We start from the raw sequence: 23,571 nt of genomic DNA on the forward strand, positions 1-23,571 counted from the left end.
TAACTTCATATTCAGTGGAGGCGAATGAAGGTTTATTCTGTTTCTTCTTTCCATCAGGAAGAGATCAGCCCCTTGGAGAACGCCATAGAAACGATGGAGCTAACCAATGAGAAAATCAGCAACATTGTCCAACAGCATGTCTGGGACCGGAGTCTTCCTGTACATCCTCTCTCTATGCTCCTGAATGGGATTGTGGACCCAGCGGTCATGGGGGGATACACCAACTATGAAAAGGTCTTTTTCACATTTATCTGTAGCTCAGTCTGTTGACCTCTGCAATGTTCAAGACCTGGATTGAATCATGGGAGATTCAAGTTCAGTTGTCAGCTATTACTCAGACATAGTGTGTTCTGTAGATGTATCTGTGTGTTTGGAGCTCAAAGAGGAGGAGAAAAGAACAAAGATAAGAGATTTCCACTAGACTGCAAGGGGGACCCCCCCCCCCCCATATCTTTAGCGTTCAGTTTTAGTTTAGTGCATTGCCGCAGAGATGAATGATCCAGCTCTTTTGGGCCTCATTTACAGTGGTGATAATAACATGATCCTACCTCGTGGGGGCATTGAGGTGCTTGGTCAGCCCAATGAATTGTGCAAGTAGCAAAGAAAAGCAAAAGAGCTAGCGTTTCTCCATTGTATTAACATAGAATGGTAAGGCAAATGAGGATTTCTCTTTCCAGCAGGTAATCTGTCTTTGGAGTCTTGCAGCAAAGAGCATATATTTCAGGGAAAAAGCAGTATTTCCTATCCAGGTTTATTCAGTTGACTTCAGTTGAACAGTGTATGTTCTCCTTTTTTTGTGATGTTTAACTTAAGCTGTTTATTCCCAGTATCTAATGGTGGTATTCCCAGCACAAAATAATATTGCTTATTTCCATAAATTGAATGGATGGTGTTAAAACACATTTAATTCTTCTCAGATGTGTTTCAGTCACATGAAATGAAGTGCAAAAGTTAAATGGGAGAGTGTCTGATTTATCGGGGGTCTAACTCTGCAACTCCTCTGGAATCAGCATACTTTGCCAGGGCTGAATTTGGCCCTAAATCGTCCCATTTTATGAATTAAGGTTGACATAAAGTTTAGAATTACGAAAGTGGGAAAGCAGTTAAAACTAGGAAACACAAAAGTATCTGTAACCACATCTGGAAATACTCATTTCTGGTTCATATTTTCCTATTTCAACTGAAGATCAGTACAGAACATTTGGCTTTTGTGGGCGGCTAAAATCTTGAGTTTTAATTGTTTCATTGTAGCCAAAAGCCAAAGTCTGCGTTTTTAACATGCGCTTTCTTCTTGCAATAATTAAACACTTTCAAGAAAAATCCGCTGGGACCTACCCGGCAGTCCTTTCACAGGCTAACCTCCTCTTGACATCAGCCTTTTTCAGAATCATACCACTAGGCCTATAAACACTTGTACATACAGTCCAGTTAATGGAACGCAGAACTCAGACATATATGCAGAGGCTGAAATAGTTCAGAGACGCGTTTTAAAACCAAATGAAAAGTTACTAGGGATTTTATCTAGGAAAAAGAAAAATTAAATTCTTCTCCCCAGGAATTGTGATACATTTCAATGCAATACACTGTAGCACATAATGTGAATTGGCACATTTTTAAGGCTTCAGTCCAGGAAAGTGTACTTGTGTTTGTTCAACTTTAAACCGATACCAGATTCTGTTGATTAAAGGTAAACACATAAGAAGTGTAGACTAAAGGTGCTTTGTTGAATCAAACTGTGACTCAAAAATCTCAACACAGTCTTTATTTCTACTGAATCTTTGTAACAAGCCCCATGTGAAAATGTTGTACTTAAGGGCTTAAATCATAGAGCTTAAGGAAATTGCCCTGTTCACCTTTCTGCAGTTGAGGTTGTCTGCGTGTCATTGTGTACTGTAGGTCCCTGAATGCTAAAAATTAAAGAGACTTTTTGAAATGAGAACTCAAGAGATGAGATCTGCTACTCACATTTGAGTGATAAGTAACATAACCTTGGTTATTCAAATCAATACTGCTTTATGAGAAGGGTATTGGAATTGAAGAAAACCCTTCAGATTAAGTAACTTTTTTTTTTACCTGTTTCACTGAAAAAAACAGTTTGGTTTGAGGTTTTTTTTGACAAAAAAAGTATCTTTTTGTTCCCAGTTCTCAATAAATAACCATGGTTCTTTGTCCCTCAGCTTTATGTCAGGGAGATAGCAAAATTTGTTTTAAATATGAGGAATAATGGCAATGAATTGCTTTTAAAGCACAGGGGTCTTTCACTCGGAGTTAACTGTGAAAGCAACGTAATGTCTGTATCATCTTCTCTCTTTGCTTTCAGGCCTTTTTCACAGAGAAGTATCTTCAAGAACATCCTGAAGATCAAGATAAAATTGAACTGCTTAAGCAACTAATTGCTCTACAGGTATTGTATTGGGAAAGAAGTGGAAGCACTATGTGTGAGCGCAGATGTTTTTCCAGCATCATTGTTTTGGAGGATGATGCAGATAAATGCTATAAGAACAATCTGGACATGTGTACAATTGGTTTTGTATTTTAAGGAAACTGCTGTACTCTAAAATCGTGGCCTAAAATGTTCCATGTGCCTGTGTTGCTCTGAAATGTTATTCTGAAATATTTGCCAATGTGGCATAGATTTTTTCCCTCATGAGTGTAACAAAATATCTGTTACCTTTTCATGAAATCATCAGATCTAATGTTTTGTCAGTCTCACTATTGAAAGTTGTCTATTTTGACCTGCATAGCAATGAAACATTGCCCTGTTTTCTTGTAGTGCAAATTGCATCCCTGCAGACCAGTTTTTACATATTTCCACACAACAGAGCCCAGTTAAAGCTACCTCACAATCATACAGCTTTGGGGGCTAAGAAGTGATACTCCAACATTTAACATGCTTTTTTCCAAACATGGTGTTTTCCAAAGCAGGATATGGAACCTGAGTGGGGAAGAGGGAACCATAGCTATAGATGGGGAAAGTGTTCGTGTTTCTTCAACACATGGAACTCAAACAAACAGTCAAGTTACTGCAGTGTCACAAGTTATGAGTCAGTAGCTGAGCTTCCTTACTGTATGATTGCTTTTTTTTGCCTCTGCAAACTCAAAACATGCTGATTTAAGTCCTTTGAGTGTATCTGAGATGTGTAACATACATAGAAAATTCCTTCCTGGAACAGGACAGGTGATTTGTCCTTTTGTAGCTTAATTTTGTTCCTCCTTTCAGATGCCGTTGTTGGCAGACGGGATTAGAATCCATGGTGAGAAGCTGACAGAACAGCTGAAGCCTCTGCATGACAGACTGACAGCCTGTTTCAAAGAGCTGAAGAAGAAGGTGGAGAAGCGGTATGGTGTGATAACTTTGGTAAGCGTACCTGGTTGTTTAGTGTTTTGCCTTAAACAAACTCTTCCCTTTCCCACTTGTGAGTGAGTTAGTGTTACATGATTTATCGCAAGCATGTTTGTCTGCAGCCTCCCTCCCTCACTGAAAGGAAACAGAGCAGGTCAGGCTCTGTCGTGTTGCCCTATATCATGTCTTCCACGCTGAGACGGCTCTCTGTCACATCTGTGGCGTCTTCTGTGGTCTCTACATCTTCCACGTCATCTGATAGCACTTCTTCCAGACCAGGTTCAGACGGGTTAGTAATCAGCCTTTACATGTGATTTGCAAGAGTTGGGATATGCCTTTGCCGGAATTAGTTACTCTTAAAATGAAGATCTATTCCATACGTAACAGTAATACCTACACATTTAAAACTTTAAATGGAAGCCAATGTTGTTATTCCATTTTACAGATAGGGAATTTGAAGCACAGCTAGGGATAGTTCTGGGAATTGAACCCACGACTGTCTGTCTCTGGAGTTGCAGTTACCTACATGATACTGAAGAAGGATGGAGGCAGTGTATTTCAGATGCACACTATTTCTGTTTCCCAGGAATGCTGGAAAACAGAGGTGTAAGATACTACAAGGTAATTTAGTTTGTGGTCTGCAAAGAGGTGCATAGTCATATAGTACTTGTTCTGCTTACCTGTTTGCAGCTGCATACATGGCATTAAAAGGAGCTGCCGCACATGGAAACATTTCCAGATGTTACTTCTCTGTACATCTAGTTTGCATCTGTGATAAACAGGGAGTCTAGCTGACTTGCTTAAGGTCACACAGCAGACGTGGTGGCAGGGTTCAGCATAAAATGCAGGTCTGGCTCCCTCTGCAAGTAGATCACACTTTACCTTGTACCTAAGACATAATCCTCAAAATTGCTAGGGTAACTTAGAAGCACAAATCTCACTGAAAATTCCATGGTCATAACTCAGTTTTTCACAATAATCTCTTATGCAAACTAAGAGATCACAGCTTTTTAACAGACAGTGCTTTAAATGTCTGATGGAGTAATGTTGCATGTTTTTTCACTCTTTTGGTGTGGGCCACAGATCTATTCTGGAGCCTCTCTTGGAAAGAAGAGTATCAGCAGCTTCCAGAGCTGAGGAACTGCCTGTGAAAGATGATGGTGATAACCGGATTAGCAAACTCAAGCGGAAGGACTGGAGTATTAGCAAGTCTCAGGTTATTGTAGAGAAGGAGCCAGAAACGGAACTGACTTCCAAAATGGTAAAAAAAAAAAAAAAAAAAAAAAAAGGCAATAATAAAATCCACAGCAGGAGGTTTTAGTGCTTCCTTTGCTTTCAGCCATGCTTGTCATTGGGAACTTCATTAAATAGTGGGAGAGGTTCAAATACCAAAAGCTTTGGTCATCTGAGTACTTTTTGCTTTTTTATTTGGAAAACTTGAGTCACAGACCGAACTGCAGTTTGGCTTAAGGTACAAACCGGAAGCATGAGGCACTGGTGTTTCATCTAGGTGCTCAGTGCCCTCATTTCTTGTAGGAGTGGAGGACTGCGTGATGCACTCAGCACCATGCAGAATTGTACTGTTTTTGTTGGAGTGAGCAGATACTGCTAGCCCACTCAAAAATCCAGCTGGCAAGCCAGATGTTCAGCTGCTATCAGTCAGCATCACTGCACAAATCAAATGTACTGCAAGGTGAAGATCAGTTTGATAGACTGGGGAGTTGAAAAGAGATGGTCTGGTAGTTAGGTCACCAGCTTGGGACTTTGAAAAAATGATTCTTCCAGTGTGTACCCTGCTCCAGACCTCCTGTGTGAGGGCAGGAGTGTTTACTCCTTGAGCAAATCATTTGCAAAAGAGGAATAAAAGAGAATCTGTACCCCAAGAGGAGTGTTGTAATGAGGAATGTATTGGAGACTGTTAGGCATTAAGGTTGACAGTGGGATTCAGAATGATCACCTCATACAAACGGATAAGTTTCAGCCCAAAAGTAGAGTTGCATGACCTTGGAGTATTATCCTGATTTATGCAAAGACTATGTTACACTGTCAGAGAGTATGCAAGAATTAGGCATCTGAGTATTTAAGCTGGTGGCTCAGTGATGCTAATTTGACTTAACACAGGCAGCGTAAATAATGAGAAAACATGAGTTCTTCTATTTCCCTTTCTCTCCCAAGATCTCAACTGAATCTGGCAGGAACAGGTTATGCTGCTATATATTCAGGAATTCTCATCAAATCTGAGTGATGCTGCCAGCACTTGGAGTCTGCAGAATATTTATAAAAAGGGGAACTGTGGTTCTAGAATCATGTCATTTGGTATTGACAGGCTTTCCACTCGAGGAAAATCTGGGGTTGTAAATATTAGTGGTTCAGGAGGCCTGGCCCTCTGCCTCTGGAAGAGCTGCTGTTGAATTAAATGGGTTTAACCCACAAACTGATGTCAGCTGCTGATCACTTTATTAAGTAAAACTAGTGGGAAAAGATCTGGGAGAAAGCCCATTTTTATTGACCAGTTCACTAGGACAGTAAGGCATGTCTGTCCAAGACTTTGCATTGCAGAGAGCTGAGAGATGCAAAACAGAACACCCACCCTCCCTTCGCTCCCCGTATCTCTGAGGGCAAATTACATGTGTGATCAGCTTACTGAAGCAAATGAGCAGTCAAGGGTTATATTCATGCTTAAGAATATTGCAAAGTACAGAGAAAGTTGTTTTTTATAGCTGGCCTGTTCCATCGCTGCATAGTGCAGCACAAGAATTGGACAGACTGATTTTATGCAGCTCTTGACTAAGATGCTTAGGAGCTAGAAAGCCAGAGGGAACCAAAGGCTTGCTGTATGTCCAGCAGCTTTGGTGTTTGAGAGTTTTATGTTCACTGTACACCAATGGGTGGTCCCTTCTGCACAGTGAGAAATACTGAACTGCTCAATGATGGAGAATTGATCTCTTAAAGAGCCCAGTGAGTTTAATTACATGTGTAAGTGACAGCCTTCTCTATAAAGCAATAAACTAATATTTAAAAAGACCATAATATTAATGCACTGAACTCTTGGAACCATATTCTGATGGCCTCATGATTTGAGTGAAGAGCACAGAGGACATGCGTGACACTGGAAGGAACTGGAACAACGTCTCCCGAGTCCCAGATGCAACAGATTTCCTCTGTAAAGCCTGAAATAGACTAGTTTCACAGCCCTAAGGCGCTGGATGATACTAGCAGTCCTGACTTGCACCCAGAATTTCATCTTTTTTTTTGTTCTTGGAAAGACTTCCCCCCCATACGCACACACTCACACATTTAGTTCACAGAACTGCTAGTCAAATGCAGCAGTTTTTCAGCCTGATGTCTTCCCTTCTTAGTTAATACACTAAGGCTGTTAAAAACAGTTTACTATTGCTACCCAGTTAGTAAGGTCCAACAGAAAACTAGATGTGTCATAGAAACATAGTGTATGCCTTTTGACATGGCTTGGCTTAACCAGTGCAGTGGCTTCACTCATGTTTCACCTGAATGCACCTTTCTGTCTTATGCATGGCTTTTCTGGAGCATGTTGATGCTTTTGTGACAGGTCTGATTATCTGATACGTGTGCAGCAACCTTGCTGACTTCTAAAGGTTTTGTTTACTCTTTGTTTAAACCAGGGCATGTCAGGAAAAGCACAAAGGCCAAAGAGTCTTCAGTTAGGAGACAACAGACTGACATTGCTTCAGGGTTCTTCACTCCAGCAATCAACGCCTTGCAGCCCACCACCGATCACTCCCAAAACCCCAAGAACCCAAAGTAAGTTCTTTTACAGGGTAACTGCCGCATCCTTCAGGGCAGTACCTGCAGTAGTAGGAATTACTATGTATTTGCTGAGATAACCTCACTGGGGAGGGAAAGAGGGAGGGAAGAACTACTTCAGAAAGTAGTTCACAGAAAGTGGCTCTAGGCTGTTAATGTTTGTAGACATTTTTGTCAGATAACAGAATTTGGCAGTGCTATCAAAGGCACTACAATCGTACTTGTGACTTACATATCACTTGTTAAAATGAGTATATCAGATGAATTCCAGAGAACAATTTTTATCTTTTTCAATTTCGTTCTTGGTTTCTCCTGTATTGACTTGTGGGAAGGTATATTAAGCCTCAAGGTGAACATCACATGCAGTCGATGTAGATGCTTGTAAATGCATCGAGTCAGGTGGTTACAGCACATACTAGAGGAATGTCTCCTGTGAATTTACTGGATGGAACCACATCAATCCAGCATGGTATTTCTGATCAGCTCTATGGCTAAATTTTCTGGGCAAGCCCTGAAGGCTTTGTTAATTAATGAACAATAACTCCCATCACGTGGCAGAAAGTTTCAGGAGAAGTTGCTCTGCAGCTTGGAAACTCAGCTAATAAATGTTGAAAGAGATGGAATTTATCTTGAAGAATTGGCAAAATGAATAATGTACGCAGTTACCCTCCTTGCATATCCAGTAAGCTCTGTGGTTAATTTTGAAGCAACGTATAAATATGGCTAAGGTAAAAATACAACTGTAATATCACCACTGACAACTTCCTTGCTTGCCATTGCATTTCTCACTCTACTGCTCTTTTTTTAAAGGACCAGAAGTTCGTATGTAGGACCTGACTGTCCTTCCTCTTACATGGATATAAATTCAGAATCCAGTGTAGATAATGAACTAAACTAGCATAAAACTGCTGTGAGAGGATTAAAGCCAAAAAATACGTATCAGGCTGGGGTATGGGGTGGGGAGACAACCAGAAACACAAACAAATGCAGGAATACTATATGAAGAAAGATCTGTGGAAGGAATGTGAAACCTTACTCTTCTACTTAGCAAGCAGTTTTAATTGCCATTAGTAGCAGGACAGCTTCCCAGGAATTCTTCTGAAGTTTGTGTACTTATCTACTCCATCAACTGGAGTTAAAATCAAAGTGAATTCTCAGGTTGAGGCCCAGGCTGAAAGGAAACCCCACTGAACATTGCAGATGTGATAATGGATTCAATTTTCTGTTCTCTCAGGCATGTATTTTTCATAGAAGCTTAGATTCATTTGATGAAGATAGAACTGTTCTGGGCATTTTGAACTCAAGGGAGATACAACTGTGACTCTACTTTGACATATCGATTCAGGTTTAGCTGCTAAAGCAGAGAACTGTTAGCAGATGGAAAGCAAAAGATATTAAATGAATCTCTCTTAAAATTCGACATGGTCAATCCCATTTCCTGTTCCTTTTCCGCCTGCTTTAATGTCTTGTCTTGTTATTGTTGTTGCTTCTAGGTTTTCCCTCATTGCAAGCTGATGGATTGGCAACTGCTAGCTTACAGAGCACCCCACCCCCACCTCCGCCCAAAAGCAAACCCTATGAGAACAGCAACCCGAGGAATTCTGTGGAGGTAAGGAAATGAGAGCTGACATTTTTTTGGAAAACAGCTTTTGAGAAAGAGACAACAGTGGAATTTTCCAAGCTGCTTCTAGGGTGGTGCTACTTGAAACTTGTCTAATCATTTTACTGGTTCACTCCCTGAAACCACAAAAGAATAAAAAGTTTTTTGCTTCCAGAGAAGGCTATTAAGTGCAGCCCCTTTTTCTAAAGTGGGAGTTATGTTGTCCTTGGTTAGGCAAACTGTGTATGGGGGTGGGAAGATATATTGAAAACAAACAAGCACAATGATTGAAAAGTTTCAAAAACATGATCGATGTAAAATAGCGCGGTAACCTGGTCCTGAAAAAGAAGGGAAAAAATTCACACATTTTCAGAAATGATGTGTCCTTTTGAGTCCTCAGCTCAGAAGAATCTGATTTTTCAAGGTATGCATTATCAGTCACTTAAAACAGCCTGTATTATATCACCATCTTAGCCACAGCCTTTTTCTCAATTTCATGAAGTTGGTTTCCTTCTAGGAACATCAAACTGCCACCCTTTTTTTTTTCTTTTTTTCTTTTTTTTTTTTTTTTTATGCTGTATCACTAATGTTTCTCTTATCCTATGGGATTCTGAATGGCTTGCAGATATTTAACATGCAAATAGTGTTGTCATTGGGTCGGAATCATTTCATCTGCCCCTGAAATGTAGGTGCTTCTCATATGAGACTGTAATTGCTCACCAGTGCGCAGCAACAGAAAGCATCCTTCTGTGACTGTGAAAGGGATGGATGTCTTCCCCAGTCCAGTTTGCAAAGAGGATTTATGGAGTACCTTAGTGAGATGAACTGGAATTTGACCAAAAAGAATTTAAAGAATGATCACACGTAACAAAATATGTTGCCTCTGACAGCACGGGAAGAAAACAAAACAGCTGATCATTTAATTCTGTTAGAGAGAGATATGACACTGGTATAAAGCCTTGAAGCATGGGATAAATAGGAGGTTTTCTACTTTGCCCTTCACTTGCTCATGATTGACTGTGCCTCTGAAAAGGGGCAGTATAGCTGCTGTAGGTGGCATGAATGACGGAAATATGCCAGCTGTAGGGATGCTGTGGGAGTCACTGGTTGAAGAGGATTAATAAAAGAGCTTCCTTCCCTTGACTCTTGTAAGAAAACTAATTACTAACATGTTCTGGTTTGCAACATTGACCTTGGCTTGCAGCCAAATGGAAAGGATTCGAAAGTCTGTAAAGAGAGATTGTAAAAGTATTTTCTGAAGGGTATTGTTACTTTGTTGTTGTAAAGTTGACTCTGTCCTCCTCCTTCAGTTAGCATAGTCCTGAAATCTTGGCAGTTTCAGCTAAGCAAGAGTTGAAGACACACAGGCTTCTTGTTCACCTGGCCTTCCACATTTCATTTGTTTACAGGATGCCCCTTAAAACAAGCAGAAAGCCAACTTGAAAGAACCCACTAGTGCAGTTTCCTGCAAGAACAAGGAACACCGTACAAGCCTCTGTGCTGGGCTGGAAGGCAGTGGCTTGCTTTAGTAGAACTCTTTGCTTGCTGCAATTTGATGCAGTTAGTTTCACAATTCTGATTTGGAAGCATTTTACATCATTTTGGCCCCTGTTTGGTGCAACTCATCAAGCCAGCAAGATAAAAATAGTTGAATTTTGAAACCCTGAGGGAAATTAATTTATTGCCATTTTACTGATAAACAAAATGTGGGACAGAGGGGCAAATGGCTCCAAATCAAAGTCAGGCTTCTGGTCAGAAGCAACTAAAGTATATCTGCAGCTAAAGTGTATTCTAGCAACTAAAACCTTTCTGCTTCTGTTATCTCCCGGTGATCTGTCCTTGCTTGCCCCTCTCATCGATTGTGTGTGGCACTGAGAGGCTGAATTCAAAGATTTGGTCCCAAAAGAAACATCAAGTACTACAGGACCTTTCGGATTTCTTGTTTGGTAAAGCAAAATGTCTTAACTTGCTTGTAATGGTTTATTTTTCTGTGTGTTTTTGTTTTATCTTCCCAGGTTGCTCCACCACTACCCAGCAGACGTGAAGCCAAACCTCCCCCGCCACCCCCAAAAACCAGAAAATCCAGTGTTGTCTCTTCAGAGCAGGGATTGCAGTGAGGATCATCACTTGCTGGTATAACAGCAAGCACCTAGAGTGAAATGGCTGCTTTCTTTTTTACTGACATGCTGAGGCTCTCTGACCCTAAAGACTAGTGATCTCACCTGCCGTTCTGTTCACTCCCCTTGGAGTTTTCTTTGGGAAATACCAAAAGGAACTGTTATTGTGACTGTATTCCCTAACCTCTGGTTTACCTTGCGAGTACTGAGACACTAATTACTTAGCAGGAGTCGTCACTCTCCTGGAATTCTTGTCTGTCCCGAGTTTTTTCACTGATGCAATTTCAGCAGCTCATTCCTAGTGTAAATCTGTCACAGTAGTGATTTGCACCAGTGTTCGGAGCAATGTAAGCCACACCAGTATGAGATGTGTCCTACAGTATTTTCACGTAAGTTCATTACAGCTTTACAGCTGTATTTATGCACCGATCCTTCCTTCTGTCCCTGTAGCATAGCCAAGCCCTGATTTGCATGAAGTGAAACAGATCGAAGCCATTCCTAAGTTGTGAAGTGTCGGCTCCTGAGATGTCAGGTGCTGGTGTATGATGTGCAGTCTCCTAAGATTCTTGATTGCAGGCAGAGACCTGAGTGAGCGTTGTTAGCAGAATAAGAAGTCTTTTTTTCTGCTAGTCATTGTATGTATTTAAGATGAAGTGCAGACATTCTGCCTTACACCATCTCTGCTCGAGTAGTGGCAGTTGCTCACTCCCAATGGAGAATTTAGGTTCACCAGTACTTTGTCATAATTTCACTGTTGAGTCTGGTTTTAACACTACAGAGCAGTTGATATTCCTCCCTGAATTATGTTACCTACTTGGTTTGTGCTTGCATCTGAGACTTGGTACAATATTTCATCTTTGTGCTTTTTAATAGGGTGTAAAAAGTTGCATCTCTCCTGAGAGCATGTGAGTAGAAGCTGCATTGATGCCAGCACTGTACTGGTACCGGCAACTTTGAGAGGATGGAGTGTGCAAAACTGGTTACACATCCTGACCTCAGGAACAAACGTCTGATAGTAACTGTAACCTTTACTTTGGCTGGGCAAATTCACACAAATATAAATAATCCTCATCTTCTTTTTTTTTTCCTGCACCCATTTGTGGCAGTACTTGCACTTTGTTTTATAGCCTCCCTTGATCTAGGTTTTTAACAGCCACTACACCTTAAGGAGCCATTTATATCTGGGATGCATGTGAAAGACTTGACAATTAACCACCTAGTTTCCTGTTGCTTGGCTTACTCCAGCTCTCTGCAGCTTTTCTTTCCTTGGAGGATGGGATAATCTGTTTAAGTTTTCTTTTAGTAATTTATTCCCTGCTCTGTCTGGATGTCAGCATCAGACTTTCTATTTGTATAGAGAAAAAAAATGACATGATCTTAGGTTTTAATGTTTTTAAATTCACATGATCCATGTAGAAAAAAGCTGTTGCACAGTTAGAATAGCCTGTCATCACAGTGGCATAGTTACTGAAAATTAAACACAAATATCATTGTTATTTATGGACCAGATGGGCCTTAGACACAGCATTCCTCTGTGCCTGAGCCGCCACTGAAATCTTGCTGGTAAAAACCAAGACATCACCATTTGCGATTAATACTCCTAATGTTGGCAGATCCATTTTGCACCTTTCAGGGCTCCTTGTGTCTGAGCTCTGTTGGAAGGGCTGCAGCCCTGGGGTGGGGACTTGCTCTTCTGCAGCAGGCTTACAGGGAGTTTGTGCAGCACTTAAGCCAGAAGACAATTCAGTTTAAAATTCTCTTGCAGTGTATCTCTACTGTGTTCTACTTGTAGAAGACCTAGACAACTCCAAAGATAGTTACAGCAGCTCTTTTTTTGCTGTCTGGAGCAGGACTTTCCTAAACTGCCTGTTTCAGAACTAATGCATTGTGAAGAACTTCAGGTTTTTTTGTCAAGCTACATAATTGAAACTTTCTTTATATATCCCCCCCAAAGTTGTAGCTGCCTGTTGGTGCCACATTTCCCAGCAGCAGAAGAGCCAGTGAAGTTTGGGGTTTTCTTGATTTGTAAGAATTACTTTCTTGTCACGTTCAGGCAGAGTATTTTGCCATGCTATTCTGCCTGTGACTGGCCTATTTATAAACATACATTTTGTCGTGGCTGTTATTTTTCACTGATGTTTTCTAGGGAGGGAAAAAAAAACCACTTCTTGTTGTTCCCTTTCACTGTGGAACTCAGGAAATGTGGGAGTTTGCCTGCAAAGTTTAGATTCAAACTTTTTGGAAAGTTCAGAGTTTGTTAAAACTCATCATAAAGAGGGACCCATTGAGGAATTTGGATCCAAGTTTATTTCTGAACCTATACAAAACTTTGGCTGTTTGGTTACAGCTTGTGGCCTGTTTATTTATCATTGGTATTGATGAAGATTCTGTGATGGGCTCTAAAGAAATAATTTTGCTTGTTAACTGTAAGTGTCATTTAACTTCTGATTATCTGGTAGGAGTTGGGGAGACCCACTAAAAACCCTGCTGAGGCTGTTGCTCACAGTAGTAAATAAGAATAATGTTGGGTTGGGGTTTTTTTGCAGGACACTGCACTGTTACTCTTCTCGCATGACTTAAATGGATTTCATTACCTTACTGATAAATTAAAGTTCATTAAAGCTAAGGAAAGCTTTTCTCAGCAAAACGTTTTTCAGGGAGAACAAACCCAGTGAAACCCTAGGGGTTTTTTGTTCAGACAGAAGTAGTCCTTTCTTTTGTTCTTATACATTCCTTTGGCTTCAGTGACTCCAATTAAAGAAACCTGCAGAAGCTGCATTTGCTTTGCTGCCTGCATGGCTCTGTAAAACAGATTGCTTTCATCAAAGGGTCATATTGGATTCCCATCACAAAACAGGTTGGAAACATTTTGGAAGTTGCACTGCAGTCACGTCACATACATCCACAGTCATGTTTGCTGTAGCGCACATGCAACTGCCTTCTGGGCTGTTGCCTTCTCAGGGGAAATCTCTGAAACCTTTCTGGACAACTTAACCGTGGTTCACCCCCCCTCTCTGGTGCATTGTAGGACTTGTCAGCTCCACATTATGTTCTTGGACATAGATGCTGCTTGACTTGAAAACCACAGGGTTTTCTTGTCCTTCATTTTTTGTCCACTTCTTCCTCTTCTTGTAACCACTGTCTTCCTTCCACTGCACACATGAACTAAAGGACCCTCTGAAACTTTTCACTTAAAGAAGAACTTTCTTTAAAAGAAAGTCTTCAGTGAGAATTTTGCTTTAGGCAGAACAGCAGGATGTGGTCTGAATTGTAGAAAAGTACGTATTAATACCACCTATTGTTAATTTGGTGCCTTTCCCCATTCTACATCTGCCTGTTACCTCATTCTTAGGTGCATTTCCTTTTCAGAGCAGGTTTGCTTTTAGCTCCTTTGCTAAGTCAGCAGAAGCAAAGGAGACTTTGCAGGAATCGCAGCTAATGGTTTGTCTGTTGTGGGTAAACAAACTAGCTATTGGGTTTGGGTATTTTGTTTCCAAGTGACTTTTCTGAGTCTTATTTCCCTACCTGTTTGGTCTGCTTTAATAACTTCAACTCGTAGATGTACCTTGTACATTCAGCAGGTGTTTTTTTCTGGAGGAGGGAACTAGTCCATGCAAAAAAAACTCACAGGAGGAAGTCTGACCTTGGGAAGAATTTTTCAGCTGATCTTCAATGACCCTTTACATAATGTTCTTTAACTTGAGGGGGCTTGGTTCTGACTGCTTTTTTTGCAGTTTTATAGACTAGGTTTATGAACAGAGTACTTAGCATGTAAGTGGTTAATTATCCTCTCCCCTCCTTTTCTTCCTTGGATCATACAGCTGCCAGCCATTAGGAATAAGAACAGTTGCTGTCTCTCCTGTGTGCTGATCTAGGTGCTAATACCTGAGCTAGCAAGATGCCCAAGTCACCTAGAGAGTCAGGAGAGCAAGCAGGGTGGAAGCTGTTACCCATCCCAGTGCTGGCAGAAGTCTGGGAAGCTTCAGTGCTTTGTGCAATTTGAGCAGTGACTGAAACAGGCCTTTCATTTGTACTTCAATCTTTGGCTTTTACTATAGAGCCAGCTCCTTAAAAAGCAGTGAAGATGATATCTTCCTGTACGCTCTGCCTTGCAATTGCACTGTCTCACCTGGCAGATTCCTTAAACTTTATCTTGGTATACTGTCCACACAGTTCAGGCTTTTTCTTCTTGCTGCCTTTGTTGTCTGGCCAGTTGGAGACTGTTGTAGCTGAGGCATCACCCTAACTGGAAGGAAAGGAACAGCTGATGCCTAAAGAGTACAGAGTGAGGAGATTTCCCAAGATATTTCGGGTGTTTTCATTGGCAAATTTTCTATGCCAAAAGGGGTTTAAGGTTGGGAGATTTTTCCTTTCTTAGTGTTATTTTTGTTCCAGAGTCTGAAGTGCTGTAAACTGTTCCTGCTTCTCCTTCTTGCCTTTTGGCAAACTAACTCACAAATAGTCGTTCAGTTTTCTTAAATGTATTACTGACTGTGGTATGCAAAGAGTTACCTTCTTAGCTGATATAAGTCAGCATAGTTTGCTTAGAGGTACAACATGGAATTTCTGTACTGTGCCTAAATGATTTAGGGCTTCATGCCAGTTTTAGAAAAAAGCATTGTCTTCTAAGTGTCAGATTTTTAAACGCAGTTGGGCATTTAAGTGTGTGAGTAAGCATGGGGCCTGACTGATTTTAATTAAGTGGAATTAAGTGCCCACACTCTTACAAGAAATCCCACCAGACCCCTGATTTTTCTAAGTGTTCTGCTCTTTGCTACGGTACCTACCTGACCTAAGTTCTGAGATTTAATTTTCAGAGACAATTTAAGGTCTCACTACTTAGTTTTCAAAATGAGAATCTCCTTTCCATGTTAATTAGATGCTTTTGGAAATGTCATCTACAGTCTCTTAAACTGAAGGGCTAAAAATGGCAGTAGGAGAACAGTCCATAATGATGTCATCTCTGCATACCAGAAATGAAAGCAAACAGCAGCGTTTCTACCCAATTCATAGTTTTGAATAAAACAAATCTCAAAGTTAAATATCCAGTCTGCAGAGAAGACGAAATCTAATCCCATTTCATAGCCATGCTGTTCAAAGCTAGTGTTAAATTTCAAGTCTTAGAGGGTTTTTTTTCTTTGGAGAAATATGCTCAACACTTGTTTTCTGGAGCTTTTAATTAAAATTTGTCATGCTGTGATAAATTCCTTTAAAAATGTTACAGGCTCTAATCCATGTCAGGGGAAGAGAGAAACAGACAGCTTTCCATTTCAGTGGATTATTGCATTAGGAAAGGACACCGATTCCAGTGAGAACAGCTCTGTGATCTGCAGTGGCAGAAAATACTGTAGAGTATATGCAGTGGTTTTTAAGAACCTGCATCTAATAACCTTCGCACTATGCAGCCCAGTGTATGTTCCACAGATTAACAGTGAGTTAGACTTGTAGTGATAATGGCTCAGATTTTCTCTCCTTATTTATTTTTATAATTGTAAATGGAAATAATAGGTTTAAGATGTCTGTAATTTAACTGTAATCTTTTTTTATAGTGAAAACATTCCTGACCCATTACTGCTACCTTCTTTTAATTTTTTCTTTTAATTAAAAACTTCTCTATCTTATATTTACTGTTGCAGACCAAATTATCTAGTGGACCAGGGTAAGCTTTTCCTAGGATTACATCAGAAAGAAGTAAACAAATAATGTGATTTTATTGATTGCATGGCAGGAGAGGGGCTTTTCAAAAGCACGTGAGGTTTATCTAATTCTGCTGCTATTAACATTAAAGCACCTTTAGGACAGTATGCTGGGCACTATAGAGAGTACAGTACACAAAGGAGTATAGAGGAGCTTAACAAAAGGTGAAAAGCATCAGTTTATGCTGTATTGGTCTGACTGTTCTGAGTTAAGGCTGTCATTGAATTCCCTGGACATGCATGACTGCATACTTTGAACCTGTTTTTCACATGCGTAGTGTGCAGTTTTTTGAACAGGGGTGTAAGTCCTCAGCAACTCTGAAATTCAGCCCCAATATGCATGGTATTAATTGATGTAGTTTTTCATTGTTGGTATTATAAAGGTTTAATGACATGATAAGCCTTGGGCCATGTTTGTCTCGAATTCAGGAGAATATGGATGTTGTGTAACAAGTTTTTGTGAGTGTTTTGAGATCCTGGGTGTGATGCTTTTGTTATAAAATCCACCTCTGCAGACTGCAAATACCTTCTCTTTTTTTTTTTCCTCTTTCTTTTAGTCCTCTGCAATTGAATCAGCAAAAAATACAGCTTTTAAACTGAGGAAAGAGTAGGAGCTAAGCTTTGGAAAGGGAGGCTGCATCTCTCCGGGTAAATGACATATGATTCACTAAGTGTGTAAAGCAAGGTGTATAAATTCTCATGGTTTTTTAAATGTATTAACTGTTGTAAAGTTTGTAAATACCTTTTTAAAATAAATGTAGTTTTTATGAGTGAACCAGTAAAAGAAGAGCATATAAAAGTCTTTCGTACATGGACTACTGAAGTGCGAGTGGAATTACATTCCAACAGTAAGTTTATTCTTGTTTTTTTTAACAAAGTTGTATTACTGTTTTATCCAGAGACTAGTGAGATCAGACACTGCCTTTGTCCAGGCGTTGTCTGCACATGTGAAACAAAAGCTGTCACGTCCAAGTTTTCATTGCAGGACACAAAGCAGACCCTATGCTGCTGAGTCCCGGCCACTGGACTGGAATGTGTTCTCTTCTACGTATAAGCTAGTAATCTACACAACAATTATCTTCTACTCTTTAAATGCAACTTCAGAGCATTTATTCACATAATGCAATCTAAGCAAAGGCCATTTGAAGAGGAATTGATTTTAACATAGCTTTGAAATTTTATTCTGGGTCCATTGTTCCATTCGGCTTTGTGGGTTTAAATCTTCTTTCGTCTAGTTTCTCCTTTCTCCTTCGATCAGACTTTCCTGTAAACACACATCATGTACTTTTTTTAAAGAGAAGAAATAACTTTGATGATGGAATTTTAAAGCCTGGTCAGATGCTAAAATATTCATATTGTGGTCTCCATTGGAAGGAGGATTAGAATGACATAAATCTGACCCGACATGATCTCTCTGCCACCTGCTCATGGATCTGATCATACAGTATAATGTAACTGACACTTATAATGGCCCTTTTCATCCCAAAGTGCATGACCAACTTTACATCTGTTAATGGGTCCACCACTGCAGCAGTTCTTGGAGTACAACCCAACAGCTGTCGAATGCTACACTTTGACAGTAGTTTAGGACAAGAAGCATGAACTTGCACAAAGCGTCAGGATGAGGAGTGTTTCTGTGAGCTTAAGCAGTTGGCCAAAAGACCAGAAACAAGAAAGCGGTGCTTGCAAAAGTATTACAGGGTCATTACAGAGTAGCACAGTTGCCCTGTTACCATTCTCTGTGTACCTTACTACTGTTCAAATGGAAACCACGTTCCTGTGTCACATCCTGCTGGATCTGGTCTCCTACTTGAATATTTATTTGTGTTCTCACCTCAGAGGTGAAAGCCTGAGGTGTTTTGGATAGACGCGCTGTCTGTTTTTTTTTTTTTCCCTTATGTTTCTTAGCTAGGTGTATTTTTGTTTGTGCTCACTACCAGCTTCTCCAGGAAATGATGAAGATAATTTGAAAAGTTTTTCCATGGGGTGAACCATTTCCAGACACCTCCCCTTTGATTGCATAATATTCCTGTAGCAACTCCAGGAATGTGTTACATTGGAAAAACTGCATCTGTAAAAAGTTTGATTTGTTTTCAATGTCATTAAGCAGCTAGAAATAAGAAGGCCACATAGTTCAGACTATGCTACAGGAATAAGACATGCAAACCAATTGTTTGATGCAGAGGCTTAGAAGTTTTTACACTTGTGTGCAAGATTACCAGCAGTTTCTGAGCAAACCTAAGAAAGGGCGGGGGGGGTAGCTCTGCGAAGAAAGGCCAGGTTTCCCTCAGTGAGCAAGAAGGAGCAAGTACTCATTTCAAATATCCTGATAATTATTCTGGGATCTTTTCCTGCCTGACACAGTCTCTTGCAGTAAAAAAAAAAAAAGGTCTAAGCATATTAAGTTACTGTTGCTGGCTCTTCATTGTGCAAGTAGTGCTATTGGAAGCCAGAGTCATGGACAAAGATTCCATTTTATGTTCAGTACAAATAGGGTTAAAGATGACCTAAAAAAATTTTTTTTTAGGTAGTTTCTGCATGAAAATCCAATGGAAATCAGACTGACCTGTCTGCGTTACTGAGTTTATGAGCCTTTATTCAAGCCAGGTTCCTCAGTGAAAGGCTAGAGTGCGTACTTGAAACTTTTGGTCTTGGCTTCAAAAATGAAGTACAGATTGAGTGTTTCAACTTTTAGGACAGCTCAGAGACACTTCCCAGAAAGTGGTGACCATCTGGTCTGATCAAGGTGTTGCTATATTAATTAAAGAGCACATTTTTGCTTGAGAGTATTCTTTCTATGGCAGTTAGTTTGTATGTGAAGTCTGTGCTGTCACTGCATTAGAGCATCTAATGGAAAATACATTTCCCAGTCTAGGGACATTGGGAGCAGCAGCTTCCATATGGCTTGATCCTTCAGCTGGCAAAGTGTGCCTTTGAAGTTAAGCATCTGTGAATGCTGCATAGATTTGTATTAAGGTAGAATGTGTTTGACTTTATTTTGTTTTTAATTTAGTGAGTAATGACATTGCTACAACAGGAGCATAAGAATAATGTAGTCCTGTCCTAGGACTGTACCTCTGAGGTACTTGAGAATGATGCAGATAATAAGGGCAGAGCCAGTATTGCCACATGTGAACTGAATTTACATGCCACCTCCTCTACCACCTATTTTTCTCTTCCCTCCATGTACTTTCCCAGCCTGGACCAGTCCCTTAATTTTCCCATAGTGATAAAAGCAAAAACGTGTTACTTACCATGGCTTCCTTCAGATCACTGAACCTGGAATGCTGATACGAGCCTGGGCATTCAGTCTCCTGCACTTCCCCTAATTTTTCCATTTCATTTGCAATCTGAATTGGGAAGTGATAACAGTCTTCATGAAAGGAGATTTTTCTGTTAAAGCAATGCTGCCCTAGTTACCGATGAAGATGAAACTGCTCCACTGCACAACTTAAATTCACCTCTTTCCCAGGTGCTATGCTTGTGCTGCAGCAAACTTAAAATCAGGATGCTAGAACTGCTGTTATGAGGGACTACACATGAAGTATTAGAAAGGATGGGAAAACCACTGGTGGACAGAACCTTCCTCGTCTGCTTTGTCATTTAATTGCTTACTGTCTAATTGGTTACCACATGACAGCTGCCTATTGCCACATTCTCAGTGAAGTGGATGAATGTTGTCATAAAACAGTTCCTCAGAGTATTGGCTGAAATTTAGGGAGAGGATGAAATCACGTTTAACCTGGAACTCAAAACTTCCATCTCTCCTTTAAAGCAGGAGAGCCAAAGCTCTCTGTCTGCAATAGACAGCACTGTTCTTCATGCAAGGCTGTCAAATGTCATCTTGCCCTAATGCCATTTACTTTCCAATTACTACTTTTAAAAAATGTGTGTGTATATACATATGTATGTATGGTTGAGGGGAAAGAGAGATACGCATATACAGTAAAGCCTATGTCGCCCCTTTTTTGCTTGCATCTTTTACAGATAAGGGATCCTAGCTAAAAAAACAGGGTTGGTTTACAGTCTAGAACATACCTCTTGAAATGATTCTACCAGGTTTTCGGCGTTCCTTTTTCCTCCTGGTTGCAGGCCGTAAGACCAGTGTTGAGCCAAGCAGATTTCCACAGACATGACAAACAGGAGGACACTGACAAAGATCTTCCCGGACTTCTCCATCCTGTGAGAGAACAAAACATCTTTCTGATCATAGTGACATCACAGCTCCATTTTTAGCTTATAGAATTATGAAAATGTTACATTTCTGGATCTCTAATTCTGATCTTCTGCACCCCAGTGGCACTGTGCCTACGTGTGAGCCACAGCTGGATTTTTGAGCCTCTGAAAGTGTGGATTAGCTCATTATAGAGAGATTTAGCATCTGAAGAATTTGGGTGATGAGCTAAATTAGGATTTTTGAACACCCTTTCAGCGTTTTAGGAATGTCTAGACCTCAAAGGTTCCATGAAAGTCCCTGTTGATATTTTACAGATGTGTTCAGTTTAGCCTGTTTCTGTTCTAATATCCCTGCTCCTTACAGAGCACTCTTTGCAGTCTCTTCTAATGCAACTTTCTTCTAATACAAGCATCTGTAAGCACTGAATAAGTAAAAAGGGAATACGGTATGTTGTTCAAGCACATTACCTGCTTGCTGAGAGAGGTCGCAGAATAACTCCAACTCTTCTCCGTTTGAAAATGTCCTGCAAGTATACTTGTCACCTCACTTTTTATATACAACCACCCCAACACTAAACCTTTCACAGCAGGTAACTTTATCTAATTCTATCTCACAGGCTGCAATTTTGTTCTTAAAACTGCTGTAATGCAGCAAAAGTAAAGCACATAATTGGAACACCCCTGGTGTAGCTATTAAATTCAGCTGTTTTCTCTAAGAGCCATAAAAGTAACAGCCTTTCTTTTAAGAGGCTATAAATCTGACATTCAAACCTAGCTGACTGCTGTTGCCTTGTGGAAAATACACAATCTTTTTTTCAGTGACTAATAATTTTTAAGTAAAAGTTCTTGAGTGAGTTTGAATTTGTTGAGAGGGTCTTACAGGAGTTGAAATGGATGAGGAATTCAGCTTAGTCTCTGTATATCAAGCATGAAGGAAACAGTCCTTCGGTGCATGAGTAAGAGCCTACGATTGCACAAGTGCACAGAGCATTTTGCATGCTCCTTTCGAAGTCCTCCTCCTTAATGTTTAAATTGAAGTGCCTTGATATTCTTTGCTCTGTATAATGCAAGTAGTATTAAACTGATCAAATGGACAGGTATATTAGATTGTAAACAGACTTTGTCACAAGGGAGTCTCTTTCGTGAATCAGACTCCCAGACACTGCTGTTATTTTGGATTTTTGTATGTACGTGTGTGTGTGTGTATGTATGCATGTTCTTCATTCTTGGGAGTTTATGCACTGCAGTTTTATAAAGAAGTTGATAGCTATTTGAATGCAGGAGTTAAATTCAGTAATTTTGACTACAGAAATCTAATTTTTTTTTTAACCCACCTGGCAGCTATTTTGACTTGCTATGCATTGTTTTATGTGCAATTGAATATATTGTGTTTAGTGTTCTTCAAACATCCTCTCTTCCTGCTCCCATGACCTTTTTGAGATTAATGGCTTAAAAGTAATAAGTAAATAATTTAAGTAGGATTTAGTGACTCTAGCGAAGAGTAATTCTTCCTGCTCTAATGCTCCTCCTACTCATGGCAAGAGTAGCCAACATCTAACTTCAGCTGATAAACTGATCAAGCTGTGAAAATAGTTTGTTGTGGTGGGAGAAACATTACCTTGGCGTAGGCACATCAGAAGGGAGATTTTCCTGTAACAGTGTTTTAAGACTCCTTTCTTCCCTGATGAGCCTAGCAAAAATTAAGGTTATTTAAAGGTAAATAGAAGATTTTGTTCATCCTGAGGGATGACATTTAAAGAGAGAAGAGGGCCTGCTTAGCCCAATAATTGCACCTCTTACTAACCCACCATTTTAAGCTAGGTCTAATGACAGCCTACCCTTAACATCTGTCAACAACTATGTTTCTCCACAGGTTTCTGTTACAGCTACAAAGCTGACCTACCAAAGTACGTCAGAGAGGGCACGTAACTGCACTGGTTAGTGAGCTGTGCCGTGTCTTCTGTTAAACTCTAGCCCACAGTCGTAAGTTACTTAAAGGAGTTGGGAGGTTTAAAAAAAGATTACAGCTGGTTTTGTTTGCCCACAAATACTTTTATGGGCCTGTGTAACAGAAACCAACAAAATACTCTGGTTTTGGCAGAGGTAGAGTCTGAATGCAAGTCTGATCCAAGGTCTGGGAGTGCTTTGGTCTGGGCTTGTCAGGCAGGTGCCAGCTTTGTGCTCTCAAAAAAGGCAAAGTGTGAAGCTGGGTTTTTATCATGTGACCTCTCTTTAGTTTTCAGACTGTTGTGGTTTAACCTTCAAGTAAGTGCACTAGTTTTTCTCTTCTGGTGAGAGAAATCTTAATGCCTGCCAGGGCTGTTAAGTACCTACCTGGAAGTCAAGGTCTTGTCAGGAAAACCTGCGTTTGTGGATTCCCATTCCAGGAATCAAGACCTCTCTTTTATCAGAAGTGTTGGAAAGGCATATCCCAACCTATTGAGTCTCTTGGGCTTTTTAGACAGCATTCCTAATCCAAAGAATTGTACTCAAGGTGAGAAACTGAAGAAATATTTTTTCCAGTTCTGTTCTCAGGGTGCTCTACAGCACTTATGCTGTATTTATATTATCACTGTTGTGCCACAGAGTTTATTAGACTGAAATCATGAGTACTTTAAGGACCAAAGAAGTCAAGGACAGGTTTTTTTTCCTCCAGAAGAAGTGCTTTAGCACTTCCTTATTAAGTAAGACACAGTGTAGCTGCTTGTGCTGTGTGATGATAATCTCTGATGTGGAGCATTTTAAATAGTGTGCATAGCTATGTAAATTGTGGTTAATGACTTCTGACTCCAAATTATTTTATTAAGCAGATATGAAGGGTGGGGACAAAGAAAAGCTGAAAAGTGTTGCAGATGA

General features: G+C 40.2%; 2 protein-coding genes across 12 annotated transcripts in view; one reads left to right on the forward strand and one right to left on the reverse strand.

The window, feature by feature from the left end:
- DOCK5 (dedicator of cytokinesis 5) overlaps positions 1-17,314 on the forward strand; it is a 130,991-nt gene extending 113,677 nt beyond the window's left edge. For 8 of the 11 annotated variants that reach the window (XM_030034999.2, XM_030034994.2, XM_030034997.2 and 5 more), the window contains 8 exons: positions 58-234; positions 2,321-2,404; positions 3,221-3,358; positions 3,466-3,632; positions 4,427-4,604; positions 6,985-7,123; positions 8,620-8,735; positions 10,742-17,314. In XM_030034999.2, coding sequence (XP_029890859.1) covers positions 58-234; positions 2,321-2,404; positions 3,221-3,358; positions 3,466-3,632; positions 4,427-4,604; positions 6,985-7,123; positions 8,620-8,735; positions 10,742-10,843 — 1,101 coding nt within the window. In that variant the 3' untranslated portion in view covers positions 10,844-17,314. Of the gene's footprint in view, positions 1-57; positions 235-2,320; positions 2,405-3,220; positions 3,359-3,465; positions 3,633-4,426; positions 4,605-6,984; positions 7,124-8,619; positions 8,736-10,741 lie in introns of those variants that run through there. The other 3 variants (XR_003926291.2, XR_003926292.2, XR_003926293.2) reach the window with 3 other exon arrangements.
- Positions 17,315-17,632: 318 nt separating this feature from the next.
- Positions 17,633-21,132, reverse strand: GNRH1 (gonadotropin releasing hormone 1). The gene is made up of 3 exons (XM_030035011.1): positions 20,578-21,132; positions 19,794-19,889; positions 17,633-17,803 (listed from the first exon to the last, which is right to left on the reverse strand). Exons 1-3 carry the CDS (start codon positions 20,716-20,718, stop codon positions 17,771-17,773), a joined length of 270 nt encoding a protein of 89 aa, XP_029890871.1. The 5' UTR covers positions 20,719-21,132; the 3' UTR covers positions 17,633-17,770.
- Positions 21,133-23,571: the final 2,439 nt, after the last annotated feature.

This window comes from Aquila chrysaetos, chromosome 13, assembly GCF_900496995.4.
Source record: "Aquila chrysaetos chrysaetos chromosome 13, bAquChr1.4, whole genome shotgun sequence".
Classification (NCBI taxonomy): domain Eukaryota; kingdom Metazoa; phylum Chordata; class Aves; order Accipitriformes; family Accipitridae; genus Aquila; species Aquila chrysaetos.

Coding starts and splice junctions, on each gene's coding strand:
- GNRH1 (XM_030035011.1), bottom strand. CDS start 20,718: ATGGAGAAGTCCGGGAAGATCTTTGTCAGTGTCCTCCTGTTTGTCATG. Junction 19,890..20,577: donor TGGTAGAATCATTTCAAGAG/GTATGTTCTAGA, acceptor TTCCCAATTCAG/ATTGCAAATGAAATGGAAAA. Junction 17,804..19,793: donor GTGATCTGAAGGAAGCCATG/GTAAGTAACACG, acceptor GTGTGTTTACAG/GAAAGTCTGATCGAAGGAGA.